Source organism: Pithys albifrons, chromosome 19 (assembly GCF_047495875.1).
Source record: "Pithys albifrons albifrons isolate INPA30051 chromosome 19, PitAlb_v1, whole genome shotgun sequence".
In the NCBI taxonomy this organism is placed as follows: domain Eukaryota; kingdom Metazoa; phylum Chordata; class Aves; order Passeriformes; family Thamnophilidae; genus Pithys; species Pithys albifrons.
In genome coordinates, this window is record NC_092476.1 from 9,668,302 (window position 1) to 9,683,816 (window position 15,515).

Consider the following 15,515-nt stretch of genomic DNA (forward strand, 5'->3'; position numbering starts at 1 on the left):
GTTTCCATAGAGAAAGAGCTCATGAAGGCAGACAGATGCAAAGAACGTGTTAATGCCAGAGCAGAGAGCTTGGGAGCTGGGGAAACAAAAGGAAAATCCAGGAATGCTCATAATGTGCAACAGCCTTGGGGGATTTTTTGTGTCTTCAGACAAAATTAGTGAAGGGAGTTTAGTCTGGAAGCTCTCAGAAATCAGCACATAAGCTGCTCATGCCTCGGTAAGCCCTGCACTGTGTCCCAGGGAGAGCTGTGGAAATGTGGTGCTTCCACAGCTCCTTTTTAAATGTAGAAGTAGTTAATTGGTGTGAACAGAGTTACTGGATCAAACTACTTAGAAGTTTCTGCAATTGGTTTGAAGGAGTAAGAAGTTCTCCATCTCCTGCCACCTCATTAGCGGCTTCTGCCAGTTCTTCCTCCTGCCAGGGTCTGTGATGGAGCTTCTTGTGTGCCAGTTGCCTCCCTCACACAGTGGGCAACAAGAGAGCTTGGCCATGCTGCTGACTGCCAGGGTGCTGGTGTTTGCCCAGATCTCAGGAGGAGCAGCTTTTCCTCCTTTTCTGCTGTCACTGTGCAGAGCTCCCTGAGTCTGGTTGATGTGACGCTGCTCTGTCCACTGGCTCTTTTCTTCTCTGGATGCACCAACTCAGGAACCTGAGAGTAGAACCAAGAGGCTTCCAAGAAAACAGTCTCTTGCCCAACTTTGCTTCATTCAGAAAGGATCAGTTCAGAAAGGATACTGAGGTGCTGGAGCGAGTCCAGAGAAGAGCAACAAGGCTAGTGAAGGGACTGGAGCACAAGTGCTGTGGGGAGAGGCTGAGGGAGCTGGGACTGTTCAGCCTGGAGAAGAGGAGGCTCAGAGGTGACCTCAGCACTGTCTAGAACTCCCTGAAGGGAAGTTCTGGCCAGGTGAGGGTTGGTCTCTTCTCCCAGGCACTCAGCAATAGGGCAAGGGGGCACGATGGGCTCAAGCTCTGCCAGGGGAAATTGAAGTTGGAGATGAGAAAAAACTTCTTTGCAGAGAGAGTGCTCAGGGATTGGAATGGGCTGCCCAGAGAGGGGGTGGATTCCCCATCCCTGGAGGTTTTTCAACTGAGCTTGGCCGTGGCACTGAGTGCCATGATCTGGTAAAGGGCCTGGAGTTGGCCCAAGGGTTGGACTCGATGATCTCGGAGGTCTTTTCCAACCCAATCGATTCTATGATTCTGTGATTCCCACCAGTCTTCTCTCAGGTACAGACTGAGTTGGTGCAGAAACCAATTAGCAATGGTTCATTAGGAGGAAGTGACTTGCTGAAATGCTTTTCAAAGTGCTCCAAACCCAGACAATTCACCATGCACAACCCTGTGTAAGTGCCACTAAACCCAGAGTTTCCTTGTCTTGTGGAGCTGCCCTGTCCTTGCATAGAGCAGTGTCACACATGTCACATGTGTCGTGCTGCCCTCCTGCAAACAGCCTGTGACCCCCGAGGTCTGTGTGTGGCACTTCTAACTCTTGTCCTTCTCTGTCCCCCATCACAGGTGCCCTGCTGTTGGGAGGGATCCTCTACTCCTGGCAGTTCCCTCACTTCAACGCGCTGAGCTGGGGCCTGCGGGAGGATTACTCCCGAGGGGGCTACTGCATGATGTCTGTCACCCACCCGGGGCTGTGCAGGAGGGTGGCCCTGCGCCACTGCCTGGCCTTAATCGGACTCTGCGCGGTGGCCCCTGTGCTCGACATCACCACGTGGACTTTCCCCATCATTTCGCTCCCCATCAACCTCTACATCTCCTACCTCGGCTTTCGGTTCTACAGGGATGCAGATCGCAGCAGCTCCAGGAAGCTCTTCTTCTGCAGCCTGTGGCACCTGCCAATGCTGCTGCTTGTCATGTTCACCTGCAAGAAATCGGTGCTGGGCAAGGAAGACAAAAACAACCCGCTGGGGGAAAGCCATGGGAGGGCTATGGAAATTAGATTGCCTTAAATGTCAGTTACATGTTGTCCTCGTGACACATCAGGTAGTGTATTTTAGTAATTACAGTGGGGCATCCTGTGGGAATGTGTTTGAAGAAGAATCATTTGTGCCTAGCGACAACTTCATGCGATAATTTTCTACTTTTTTTTGCGAGGGAATAGTCAGGAATGCTTAAAGCATTCGGGGGCCTCAGGCTCCTTCACTGATCACAGATTAGGATTTAGCCTGTGGCAGAAGCACATCACTTTGGGATGGCCTTCTGAAGTCCCTGTGAGCAGTGGTCTGTCCCCTTGAGGGTAGTTGAGTTAGTTTAGTCGACACGTCACACGCGCACACGCTGCGGCCGCCGGCACCGGCACCAGCACCGGCACCGGCACCGGCACCGGCAGCCTCGGTGAACCATCAGGGAGCGACCCATGAATGATTTCTCACCCTGCTCCCCCAAGCACCCCTTCCTTTAATTTAAGCTTTGAGGCACTTGGTGGGTTGGGTTCTTGTCTTAATCTCTGCCACCCCTGCGCTGGTGTTAGACCAAACCCCTCAGTTTTGGGCGCTTTTTTGGATCAGTTGCTTTTCCCAAAGTTCCCGTTCACCCCAGTAGATTTTTGGCTTTCATGCAACTGGCACAGTGTTAAAGGAGCGAAGAAAACTGTCTTTCAGCACACCACACACCAGCATTTAAACACCCTCCAGGTGAAAACTCTCCTATAGCATATCCCTTGGACACACTGAGCCATTCTACTGTACTTCCATCACAGGGAACTTCCAACTCCCATGTGGTTTTGCAGCATTAGAGTTTGAGCCCTGAGTGTTGAGTCTTCAGCTGGTAAAAATCACCATTACTGTTGAAGGCAGTGAGGATGTGAAAGGTGGAGGAGGTGGGAAGCAGATCCGAGTTAGGTGGTTGTAAAGCTTTTCCATGCTCATATGTCTTGAGCCAGTCCATTTAGTTTCAGCATCCTTGGCCAAGCTCTGGACTGGCATCAAGAGTTTGAGCTGTATGTGATGTCACACTGCAGGGGCTCAGAGAAAGGCTTCACTTTGGGGGTAGTTAATAGGTAAGGAAACACATTTACAGAAAAAAAGGTTGGGGAGTTTAGTCTACTACTATAATGTTCACTTGCTGATGCAGCCACTGTCTCTCCAAAGCATTTATTGTGGATGGTCTCCCAAGAAAAGTGCATTATCTCTGTTATCTGATACACTGAGGAAGATTTCTGGCCACAGTGCTTGTGGTGCTGCTGCAGGGCTGTGGCTCACCCTCAGCCTGCCTGGGGCTGGCTGTGACCTGCTGGGCTGCTCCCAGACACAGCAGCATCCAGGGCAGACACAGACAGAGATGGTTTATTGTGGTAATCAGTGCCTGTTACGACTTGATGTATTTCCATGCCAAGATTTCTTTCCCATGTGGAAAGGGACTGGGCAGCAGGTTGAGCATCAATCCAGTCTCGAACCTGATCCCAAAGAAAGTCCTTAAGGAAACATCACAAATCTGCCACCACAGGGATGTCACGCTGACACAAAACCTTCCCTGGCTGCTCCCAGGATCCAAACCTGACTCCTGGTCTGGGTTCCACTGGTGTAAATCAGGAGTGACACGGTTTAACCTCTGCTGTGCTGGCAGAGGTGCCCACAGGGGCAGGGCCACCTGCTTTATGTGGCTCTTAAGTATTTGGCTGCAGGATTTGGTGGCTCTGGAGTGATTGCAGATGGCAGGCTGGAGTTCCCCCTCACTGTCTGACAGACTCTGTTGTGCTCAAGTTACTGTGGGAAGCACTTCATGGAACTGTCTGGAAACTGTGCAACTCCTGAATTTGTTTTAAAAATACATCCAGTCTTCTCTGCAATAAAATATATACTGTACAAAAAGAGATGAATGCTCCAAATCTGTTTTAAACTATTCATTTGTGATTGGAAGTCATTAAGTGGTCCAGTTCACTTAATTGCAAAGGTATTTGATAGTTTTGTGGCACTTCTCACAGCAACACGTTCTTGGTCATTGTAAGAGCAAGGACAGCTTATGAAATACTGATTTATTGTGCAAGCAGCAACTGAAACTGAGTTGCATGTGAGTGGAAAGGGTTTGTGTGAAACCAAAGAATTTGGTCAACCATAAGTTGACAAAGGAACCTGAAAAGAGCAAATGGCTCAGAAAAAAAAATCACCAATTATGCTCCCAGAGGCAGAAAGTGGTGCTGAAGCAGGAGGGTTGTGGTTTCCTCCTAAGACATTACAGAGCCAGGCTTCAGATGGCCTGCAAGGACTGGGTGCTGTCCTAAGGAATTCCATTCTGATTAAAGGTCCCAAGGACGTGCCTGTGGTTGAGCTTTTAAGAACAGTCATCTTCATTTCTAGGGACAAAATGTGTAACATTCACGGGGTTTAGGGCTAGGCAGGAGCTTTGTAATCATCACTGAGTGTCTGCAAAATGCAGGTCACTGAGTTGTACCAACATCTCCACACCCAGTGGGTCTGACCTGCAGAGAAAGCGTGGCTTTAGAATCAATGGATCTGGGAATTAAATGTAGGACACACTGTATTTAAAAAATAATAAAAAAAAGGGGAGAAAAAAGGTTTTTTGCCTGGAAGGTGTTCCCTGCTCTGCTACAAACTGGCTGTGTGTCAGGTGTGGATGAAGCCATCCACTGTCTTTTTTCTGCCTTTTGGGAGTGTTGCTGTTGCATGTGCTTTTGAAAATAATCACCTTGCCAAGCTGAAGCCTTTTTTTGGAAATGGATAATGCAGTCGGTGCTCTCAGGTCTCCTTTTCAATATTGCTGATGCCACTCTGCAAATGAAAAATCCTGAACTGTCTGTCTTCATCCAAGGGTGTTTGTGATCCCTGTGACCCACCATGGAGGATTAATGCCAGCCATGCCCCCTCCAGCACTGCTGATATTGCTGCCCACATTCTTCAGGAAAAGAGGCAGACGAGGTGCATGAGGTGCCTTTCCATGATGGCTTTGCACAGGAGATAAACTTGGGCTTCTGCCTCTCTGTGCTGGGCCCTGCAAAACATCAGGCCTTGCACAGCTCCTTGAACCTGAAACAGCAGTTCCTGCGTGGAATTGCAATGATATTTTTTACTTGACTCATTTGGAGAACTTGAGTACAGGTTGTTTGTCATCCCATTATCCTGTTTACTCAGGCTCTCCCCAGGAACTGGTCCTGCAGAATCACTGAATGGTTTGGGTCAGAAGGGACCTTAAAGACTATTTTGTTCCAACTCCCTGCTGTGAAATACCTGCTCTTTATGTGGTAGTGAAAAAAACAGCAGTTTTGTGCCCTGTCCCTCCTACCCCTGGGTCTGCTGAGAGGGTCCCACCTTGGTGCTGTCACAACAGGCAGCTCTGCACCACCAGAAAGACCAAAGTTCACAAAGGAATCTGAGCCAGTGCCTCAAGAAGATGAAGCTGATTTTAGTCTGTTTGAACTTTAAACCTTTTGTGTGGTTTTGTGGATAAAACAGTAGCCCTGGGGCTCAGGGGATCTTCATTCTTTCCAGATCTCTGCAGAAGAAATGCAGTCCAGCTGTAAAATAAGGATGGAGATACTTCACCTTGCTGGAGGAGGGAACAGTTCATGTCTTTGTCAGCCCTGTGCCTGTTATTCTCTCCATCACTGTAGGATGGGCACTGGGTCAGGCTTTGGGGAGCCCTGCAGAGAGCTGGCACTGGGTTCCCCCACATCCCTCCTTTGCCCTGGCCTTCAGCACATCACTGAGCACAGCACTGACCTCGCAGTGTGAAAAGCCAAGTGACACAACTGGGTGTTGTCCCGAGCACTCAGGTTTGCAAGGAGCCCCCAGGGCCCATGTGAGCTCACACACAGTACCCTGGCACTGCTGACATCCCAGCACCCCTGGCACTGCTGGCATCCCAGTACCCCTGGCACTGCTGACATCCCAGCACCCCTGGCACTGCTGGCATCCCAGTACCCCTGGCACTGCTGGCATCCCAACACCCCTGGCAGTGCTGGCATCCCAGCATCCCTGGCACTGCTGGCATCCCAGTACCTCTGGCACTGCTGGCATCCCAACACCCCTGGCAGTGCTGGCATCCCAGTACCCCTGGCACTGCTGGCATCCCAGTACCCCAGCACTGCTGGCATCCCAGTACCCCTGGCACTGCTGACATCCCAGCACCCCTGGCACTGCTGACATCCCAGTACCCCTGGCACTGCTGACATCCCAGCACCCCTGGCAGTGCTGGCATCCCAGCACCCCTGGCACTGCTGACATCCCAGTGCCCCTGGCACTTGCTGGCATCCCAGTACCCCTGGCACTGCTGACATCCCAGTACCCCTGGCACTGCTGACATCCCAGCACCCCTGGCACTGCTGACATCCCAGTACCCCTGGCACTGCTGGCATCCCAGCACCCCTGGCACTGCTGACATCCCAGTACCCTGGCACTGCTGGCATCCCAGCACCCCTGGCACTGCTGACATCCCAGTACCCCGGCAGTGCTGGCGTCCCAGTACCCCTGGCACTGCTGGCATCCCAGTACCCCTGGCACTGCTGGCATCCCAACACCCCTGGCACTGCTGACATCCCAGTACCCCTGGCACTGCTGACATCCCAGCACCCCTGGCACTGCTGGCATCCCAGCATCCCTGGCACTGCTGGCATCCCAGTACCCCTGGCACTGCTGGCATCTCAGCACAGCAGGCAGTTGGTGGGGCTCTCTCTTCGTCCCAGCATGAATGAGGAAACCCAATCCCTGCGCTCACAGCACTTTCCTTCTCGTTTCCCCCACTGAGGGTTTTTTTCTCGCTTCCTGTATCAGGCTCTGATATCATCTGCCCCAGCAGAGTCACACATTCACACTCTCCTGGCTCCAGCAGCGTTTCCCACTCAGCCAGGCCGTGGCATTTCAAGGCTTACACAGAACACACACGTCCCTTTCAGTTCTGACAATCCCAGGAGAGTAGGAATGGAAACAAAAGTGATACTATTAGAAATCCTTATCATTACAGATAGAAAGCTTGTTGTCCTGGTTGCTCTCCAGGGGTGATTAGATATTCCCTCTTCCTTGGAAATGCAGACTGTCTAGAGAACACTGTACTATTAAAACAGAGATACCAGCACTGTTTTCTCCCAAACAGCTCTGCTGGAGGTGGCAATTCTAGATGCTCCATTGCAGGCTGTCCCCACTGGCATTTCTAGCCATGGAATTTCTTAACCAGGCAAAGTGCCAGCCCAGTCAAGGGCTCATGGGATGCAGGATGCCACTTGTGCTGCCCATGGGACCTGGAGTTGGTTGGTTGCCTCTTGGATCTGCTATTTCTTCTTCAGTCATGGCAAGGGCAGTGCTGCAGGGCAGGGCTTGGCCCCTCTGGGTGTGTGCCCTGCACTTGGCCCTGCCCAAGACAAGCCAGAGTCTGGTTCTAATGTTCATCATCTCCCAAACAGTGTGGTGTTAGTTTGGAGTCAGAGGTGACAACTGAGCTGTGAGATCAGAATTGTCATTGGTGAGGACTCTGTGAGCTCTCTCAGACTGTGCATTGCTTGGTGGTCCCCTGGATGTGCTTTAGTCTCCTGTGAAATAAATGTACTACAGGTTTCTAGGACTTTGACATGAGGTCTAGCAAGCTTTGGAGCTGCTTTACAAACCCTTCTGTTCACAGAATCACAGAATAGTCAGGGTTGGAAGGGACCTCTGGGGATCACCCTGTCCAATCCCCTGCCCAGGCAGGGTCACATCAAGTAGGTGACACAGGAAGGTGTCCAGGTGGGTCAGGAATATCTCCAGAGAGGGAGACTCCACACCCTCCCTGGATAGCTATCCCTGTGCTCTGCCACATCCATGGGAAGAAGTTCTTCCTCATACTGAAGTGGAACTTGATGTGTTTTAGTTTATGGCCATTGCTCCTTGTCCTGTCTCTGGGCATCACTGAACAGAGTCTGGCACCATCCTCTGACACCCACCTTGGAGATATTTATATGGATTGATGAGATCCCCTCTCTGTCTTCTCTTCTCCAGACTAACCGAAACCAGATCCCACAATCACTCCTTATCAGAGAGATGCTCCTGATTCCTTATCATCTTTGGGGCTTCCACTGATCTCATTCTCCCTGACCCAAAGGGAAGGAGACCTGTTGAGCATGGCATGTGTACAGTGTCCCAAAGCCACTCAGAGCCCCAGCAGAGTAGCAGGTTTCAAAGAGCTGGCAGGAGCATCTCATCAGCTCCATCTCATACACTGCCTGTCACCTCTGGGTTTTTTTCTGCTTCCAGACTGTAACTGTTTGCACTGAAGATTTTCCAGCCTGGGTCAGTGCCTCAGGCTGGGATTTAGTTTCCAGTGTTTCAAAAAGGCACAGTTCAACTGTTTCACAGAGCAGGGCTGGCAAAACGAGCTGTTTTCCCACAACATGGAGACGTTTTTTCCTCCTGCTCCCAACCGGCTCTGACCCCCCCAGGCCTTGGAGCAAGAACTGAGGATTTGGCAGCAGCTTCATTTATCCATTCTGGGAAGGTACCAGGTGTTACCCAAGGCCCCGAAAGGTCACAGCTCCCAAATGCTGGTTTGATCATTGCTGACACTTCCCAAGAGATGCTCTGAGTGTGGTGGTCTGGACCATATCAGGGAGCTGGTGAGGACCTGCTGACACGGTCCCTGTGCCTTGGGAGAGCACGAAGACTAAAAAGAGGTGCTAGAAAGGAGTGCCTGGCCCTCACTGCTAGTGCTGGAACCATTGCCTTACATCCATACCTGTATTCCCATTTTTCCAGGAGCCCTGCTTCAGTTCTACCCATTAAGCAAGGCAGAGTGTGGTACTTAAATGTCTTCATGTGTCTCCAAAGTGTGGGTGGCCCCAAGGACTGGACCAGTTAAGCAGCTGAGGTTTTCTCCCTGGTTTCAGTGTCCCAGACACACCCCAAGGTCCTTTCTGCCCCCTGCTTCCCTTTATAATACTTTCCATTGTAACTGGACCTTCCCTTTGGTAAGTTTTTTCATGGAATATGTGCTATAACACACATTGCCTGTGCCCCTCAGAACTGCAGCTGTAGCCAGACTGTCTGTTCTTCAACAGAAACACGAACTTTGGGGAATTTCCCCAGGTGATTGGGAACAGCAGGGATCTGATCTCCCATACTGACCAAACTGCCCCTAACTGGGACCCCTGGGGACATTCTGCCCCTCCAAAAAGCAAGGAGGGGGAAGAGGGGAGGAGGCATCCCTGCAGGTGGGGTGGGTGGAGGCCAGGCTGGTGCCAGGGGAGTGCAGAGCTCCCAGCCAGGCACAAGGGGCTCCTCCACCGCAGTTCCCCTCCCGGTGCAGGATGCAGACACGCACGGCACTCAAAGCTCATTTGCAAGGAAGTGTCTGGCACAGGGACCTGTCTTTTGTTTTCTGAACAAGGAGAAAGATCAAGATTCGTGCGGCTGGGAGATGTTTGGGATTTTATTTTTTTTTTCTTTGTCAGAGAGAGGAGGCACTGTATCAAATTAAACTTGAAACGGAGATGCAAACGAGGTGATTAAGGCATTTCCGCCGTGCTTCCAGGGGAGCTGCTGGACGGCATCCAGACCGGGAAGGGAACAGCTTGAGTTTATCAGCTGAACTCCGAGGTTCATGCGAATCCTCGCCCTGCAGAGCCGCCAGGGGCCGGGTGACCGACACACTTGGCCATCCCTGCCCTGAATCACTCCCAGCAGCTCCAAAGGGAAACCGAGGCATGCCGGGGGAACGGGATGCCCAGGGCCACTTAGTCACCCAGCAGCAGAGAGGAGTATTTACATCTCCCCAGTCTGATGCCCCTGGCCTGCTTGTTGCATTGCGTTTGGCTTTCACCGGGAGCAGGGACTGCCAGCAGCTGGTTAATACACTGGGAGAGAGGCTGATTAACCCACCTTGCTGCAAAAATGAGCAGTGGGACGAGTGCAGGGGAAGCAGCTGCAGACAGATGTTCCCGCACTGTCTCTCTCTCTCCCGTGCTACTCACCCACAGCTCTGCGCAGGGTGTAGGTCTGTACCCACCCCCTGGGACACCAGGAGCTTCCAGGGCTGCCGACAGATGACAAACGCGTCTATTTTGGGGTCTGTCCTCCACGCTGTCACTGCTGCCTTGCGGGTGTGGCCCCAGGAGTCCCCCAGCACCCGCAAGGCGTTGGCGCTGCATCCCACACTCCCACCGGGAGCAGCATCACTGGGTTTCTTGCAGGGATTGCCCCGTGAGGGTGTTTGCGAGGTGCCCGTGGGTGAGATGAGGAGCCAGCCCGCTGGAAGAAGCGCAGCTGTACGAGGGACCTGCGGGAGGGGCTGAACCTTGCTGGGGTCTGTCCTTGGAGCCGTGCCCGTGATTGAGACACTGTCTGACTGCACAGCTCGGAGCTGTCGAGCCTGTCCAGCGCCGCCAGCCCTTTGTATCCCTGTCTCTAGCAGGGGCCACAGGAAGACCGTGCTGGACGGACGGACAGAGGGACACGGAGCGCTGGAGGGATGTGCGGGCTGTCTCGCTTGGCCGCCGTGGCGGGGAACTCCCTCTGTTGACTCCTCCTGAAGTTGCACCCCTTCATCCAGCGCTGTCCCTGGCTCTGGTAATAAATAGCACCTTCCGTAATGTCTGTAGCCCTCACTAAACCACAGACCGGACTGATTATTGTTGCTTTTGTAGCCTTTATAGAGCTGTTTTTATTTATAATTGCACCCCGCTGGTGTGTTCATAATGATTTTCCCGGCTGCGTCCCATGCGGTCCGGGGCTACAAAGCCACATTTTCATAGTAGCTGTTGTTGGTTTTAATCACTTGTTATTTGGATGATGTATTAATAGCAGTATCTCTGTGAAGCCTTAGAGTGTTTTCTTTTTCCAAACATTTACAATAAAAGCTAAGTGTTAGCCCTAATAAAACACGTGTTTCCTTTGGCTCCCTCCTCCAGCGATGAATCCAATTAACGGAGCGCTCAGAGCAGAGCACGTCTCACCCCGTCCCGTCCCGTCCCGCCTCCTGAACCTCTGATTAAAAGGTGTTTGGGACCCCAGCGGGAACAGGGGTGCTTGAAAGGCCCCTCGTGGTCGGAGGGGTGTGAGTTTGTAATTGCCCATGTGCAGACTGCAGGAGCCTGTAATAATCCAACCTGTGCTTTGCAGATGTTCATTCTCCTAAAACCCCAATAACCCATCACACCTTCTTTCCTAGAGAGGCAGAGTGATGAAGTTGGGTGGTTTGATGCTCTTGGGATGAGAAACAACTGGTGAGAACAGAAATAGAACCAGGGCTGTTGCCCCCTGATCATCCTGAGCCTGTGGGTGGGGAGGAGTGGGGCAATGCTCTTTATTTCAGCCATTTGTGGGGGTAGAGCCCTCCCCACCCAAATATTTCTTTGCTGGAAGTGATTTAAATGGAACACTTAACTCGCTGGGGCCAGTGCCTTTAATTTCATTCAGAAGGGGACTGTGAATGGACTCCTCACCCACTTCAAAAGGCCGTGGCAGTGTGTTTGCTGTGGTGAGGGTCATTCATGGACACTACAGGAGATGTGAAAACATCTGCTGGGTCCATGCCTGCTCCTTTCAGTACAGTTACTCCCCTTGCTAATAATTGTCTGTGTTCTGTCATCTAGAAAGGGACTTTGTGTGCCTCCCAGGTATTCTAATGCTAATTTGTTTAGTTAAAAAGGAGAAGAGGCTAAACAGATGTGAACCATTTGGTTAGGTTGTAGTTCATTTGTTAGGAAGTGCAAAGGATTCTTGGCAGGATATTAAATATTACCTTGGCTGCTCACAAACACTTCATATTTCAAGAGAGGAAGGGAGGTAGGGACTGCACTCCATAAATCAGCCTTTTCGAAGAGACAGAAAAAGGCAAACATTTGATAAATCTGTGTCATTATACTTAGAGATCAAAGGGGGTTTTACATATGTATTTATGCAACTGGCAACCTAGGAGACAATAATAACAAACACAGATCTCTGACAGCTTTACAAAAATAAAAATTAGCCGCTTCTAATCTGTAATTATCTGGGAACTGTGCGAGGTAGGAGGTTGCTCACAGTAGAGCTCTAAGTTGCTAATGCTGAGACGGTGAGCACATGTGAAGTCATTCAAAAATACATTAGGAAGTTCCGTGGGCAAGAGGTTGCCAAAGCCACTGGGTGGTAGCAGGGCATGGCCACTGCATCTGCAGCCCTGGGTTTATCCACAGAGCTCAAATTAGGCAGGCAGGACTTATCAGAGCCAGGAGTCCCCAGGCAAAGCTGTTTCCCTGTGTGCCTCGGTGAAAATCATTCCTTTATGATGAAAATACACAATGATGGAAATATATAATGATGGAAATCATTCCTTTATGATTTCCCAGCAGATGATTACCAAAATCTAGCTGAAAGATCCCTGAAAGTAGGAATATTTCTATCCCTGGGCTCTTTCCTGCTTGCCAGTGGGTTGCAGCTCTGTTTCTGGTACCTTCTGTAGCCCCACGTGGCATTGTTGGCCTGGGTGAGCCTGGCACTATTGCCAGTGGTTGGACCATCCTGTACAGCTCAATAAGTACAGAACTAGAGCCAGAGGCTCAGGTAAGTCAGGAAAGAAACCTGAAGGTTTGCAAGGAGCAGGAATGAGAACAAACAGGGACTGCAGTGGGTATTACTTAATCCAGGACAGAATTTAGCAGAGGAATTGAAACCTCTCCAGAAGCAGCAAGAGCCTTCACATCACCCAAAACACAAGGAGAAATCCAGTTGCATTAAAGTAATTCCATGGACAAAGCAATGCAGCCACAGAAATTAGAGAAGGAGAAGTTGCATTATGTCATCTCTCCTTTCCTTCTGGCCAGTCACTGGTCTGATTTCCTATTCTCTTGTGCTGGTTTAAAATGACTTCAGCAACTTGGTTTCTGCTTATTCCCATGGGAAACTTCCACAGTCTATAGATTTCACTGGTAGGAAACTCTTCTTGACAGTCAGACTATATTTTCCTTTACTCGATTCCATCACATCACTCCTACTTACGCCTCCTTGGAGCACCCTAAATGCTCTTCTCCATTGAAGTCGGTGCAGTTATGTGAGCAGTAAATTTGGCCCCTGGCACTTGGAGAAATAGATATTAAAACCCCAGGGACGAATTAGGGAGCAAGGGGAGGGAGGGCAGTGGGGGAAAGGAAATGGTTTCAGGTTGAGAGAAACAAGATCTCCTCTTACATCTGTACAGCGGTGCTGCCCAGGGTCCCGGTGGGGGCACGTCTGGGACACAGCAGGGGGACACTGCAAGAGGCAATGACATCCCTGAGATGTCCCTGGGATGTCCCTGGGCACTGATGGAGGTTACAGAGCCACATCTCAGGGCTCTAGGGCAGTGTGTGGCACTTGGACTTGTGTGCAGAGGAGTTGCATAAAGCCCTGGGCACTTGTCTTGCCAGTGGCTGAGCTGTTTGGAGTCCCAGTGATGGTACCCACGGTCACCCCGCAGCCTGTCACCTCTGGGTGGCCCAGCCCCACCACTTGCTTGCAGCAGGGATGGTCAGTGGCTGCTGGTCCAGCAGTCCTGACCCACAGAACACTCCCTGCAAGCTGTGCCTCTGTGGCTTAACACTTGTTTTTCAGGACAGAATCTCCCAATGCCCTGGACCCTTTCCCCCAGCTCTTACCTCGCTATCGTGACATCAGTGTGAGCCCAGCAGATGGGTGCACTGGTGGAGAGGAGGCTGCAGACAGGCACACCAGATTTATCCATCTGCAATCCTCAGCTGCCCTCTGCTCTGGAATAGCACAGGATGCACTGCAAAGGACACTGGTGGCATGGAGGAGGGTAGGGGAGAGCACTGAGGACTTCTTAGGGTAGAAGAAGTGGAATAAAGAAGTGCAGGACCTCTCTCCCTGAAACTCTGCAAGGGGACAAGAGCTGGGGCATGGACCGATGACTGAGGACATCTCAAAGTGTTGCAGTAAGGACAAAACCCCACTATAGACACATATGTATGGAAGAGGACACACAAAAGCATTCCAAACCCCCAAAACAAAGCCCTCCATCTCACTGTGCTGGGTGTTGTATGTTCACAAAAAGGGAGTGGTGTTGACTGGTCACCTCCTGTCTGGCCAGGTCACTGTACACCACAGCACTGCAGGGTTACACACTCCAGAATGCCTCATTTGCCCGTGATTGTGCACTTCTTTAACACCATGAAATGGTGATTCACTTTTCTCCAAACACAACTATGACCATGGTAGGAAATTGCCTTCTGTCTGGTTGGGACCAAGAGCACCCTGGCTTGATTTTGGGTACCTGCTCCTATTTATTGCCCATGCAGGACTGGTTCCTGCAGATCTTTAAAGAGCTGTGTGTGAAGTCTTTGTTCTTCAAACATACGGATTTTGTAGCTGGGAAGAGAAAAAGCAACAAGGCAAAACTCAGCATCAAGCCAAAAGGACAGGATCAGCACTGGGAACTGCTGCCTTGTGTCAGACTCCAAAATATGCTGGAAAGCACATGGTTGCAAGGGTGGATTTAGTGAGGTGAGGCCACAGGCCTGACCCTTCCTGTCTCCTTGGGGGCTGCATCATAGAATCATAGAATAGTTTGGGTTGGAAGGGACCTTTACTTCATCCCCTGTCATGAGCAGGGACACCTTCCACTATCCAAAGTTGTTCCAAGCCCTGTCCAACCTCTCCCTAGATGCTTCCAGGGATGGGGCAGCCACAGCTTCCCTGGGCAACCATCATCTCAGCTCGAAGGTGTGCTGGTTTCTCTGCTTTCTGCCCTGATTTAACAAGTGTGTTTTGCAGAGCTGGGCACTCTCCAGGCCCATCTCAGCAGGGCTGCACTAAGTGCCACTGTGACCCCTTGTCAGGGGCTGCACTTTCCCAGTGCCACCTGTGTAATCAATCAATTAATGAATCAATCATCAAGAAATGGGATCTGGAGACGGTACTGATGCAGCTCAATTAGTTATTGATTAACCAACCCATAAGACAACCACCCTTAAGACTGCAGGGCATGGGGCAAACCCAGCTGTGCATTTCTGCTTGTGTCCCTTCCCTTCTAATCCTGTTCCTTCAGGAGGTTTTTGCTCTGAGCCCCCAGGAGTGGGGGCTCCTGCCACAACTGCTGCATGTGGCACGTTGAGCACATTCCAGGAGCCAAGAGCAGGTGCTGGGCCAGGCTGGAGTCCTGCTCTCGGTGTGACAGCAGGTACAGAGGGGACCAGTGCCCTGCCAAGCAGCCGTGGGGCTCCAGCTGGAGGCAGTGGGGCAGTCTGGAGGATGGAAACACAATTGGTTCACAGCCTGCTTGTCAGAACCTCCCTTGCCCACACCCCCTGCTCCAGGGTGAGCTCAGCCCTCCTCCTGACCTACCTTTGCTTGGCTGCTGTTTCTGATCACTTACCCATTTGCCATTCCTGGGGAAAAACTCCTGACGTCCAACTGCCGAAGATACAATTACAGTAAAACCTATCTTGGGGCTATTTTTCTTAAAAAGCCAATCCAAATTTTACAAGCTACAGCTGACATATATTAAAGGCTTAAACCAAACTTTCTGTGACATTTTGTTGATGTTATCCTGGCTGGTGCTGGTGGATGTAAGGAACAAGGAGAATTATTCCAGCTGAAGGGTTTCCCTCTTAGCT

The 15,515-nt window shown here is 51.1% G+C and overlaps 1 protein-coding gene across 1 annotated transcript in view; it reads left to right on the forward strand.

Annotated features, from left to right (window-relative positions):
• COX10 (cytochrome c oxidase assembly factor heme A:farnesyltransferase COX10) overlaps positions 1-4,779 on the forward strand; it is a 113,838-nt gene extending 109,059 nt beyond the window's left edge. The window contains exon 7 of the mRNA XM_071573810.1: positions 1,517-4,779. Within this exon, the coding sequence (XP_071429911.1) occupies positions 1,517-1,959 (443 nt within the window). The 3' untranslated portion in view covers positions 1,960-4,779. The remainder of the gene's footprint in view (positions 1-1,516) is intronic.
• Positions 4,780-15,515: the final 10,736 nt, after the last annotated feature.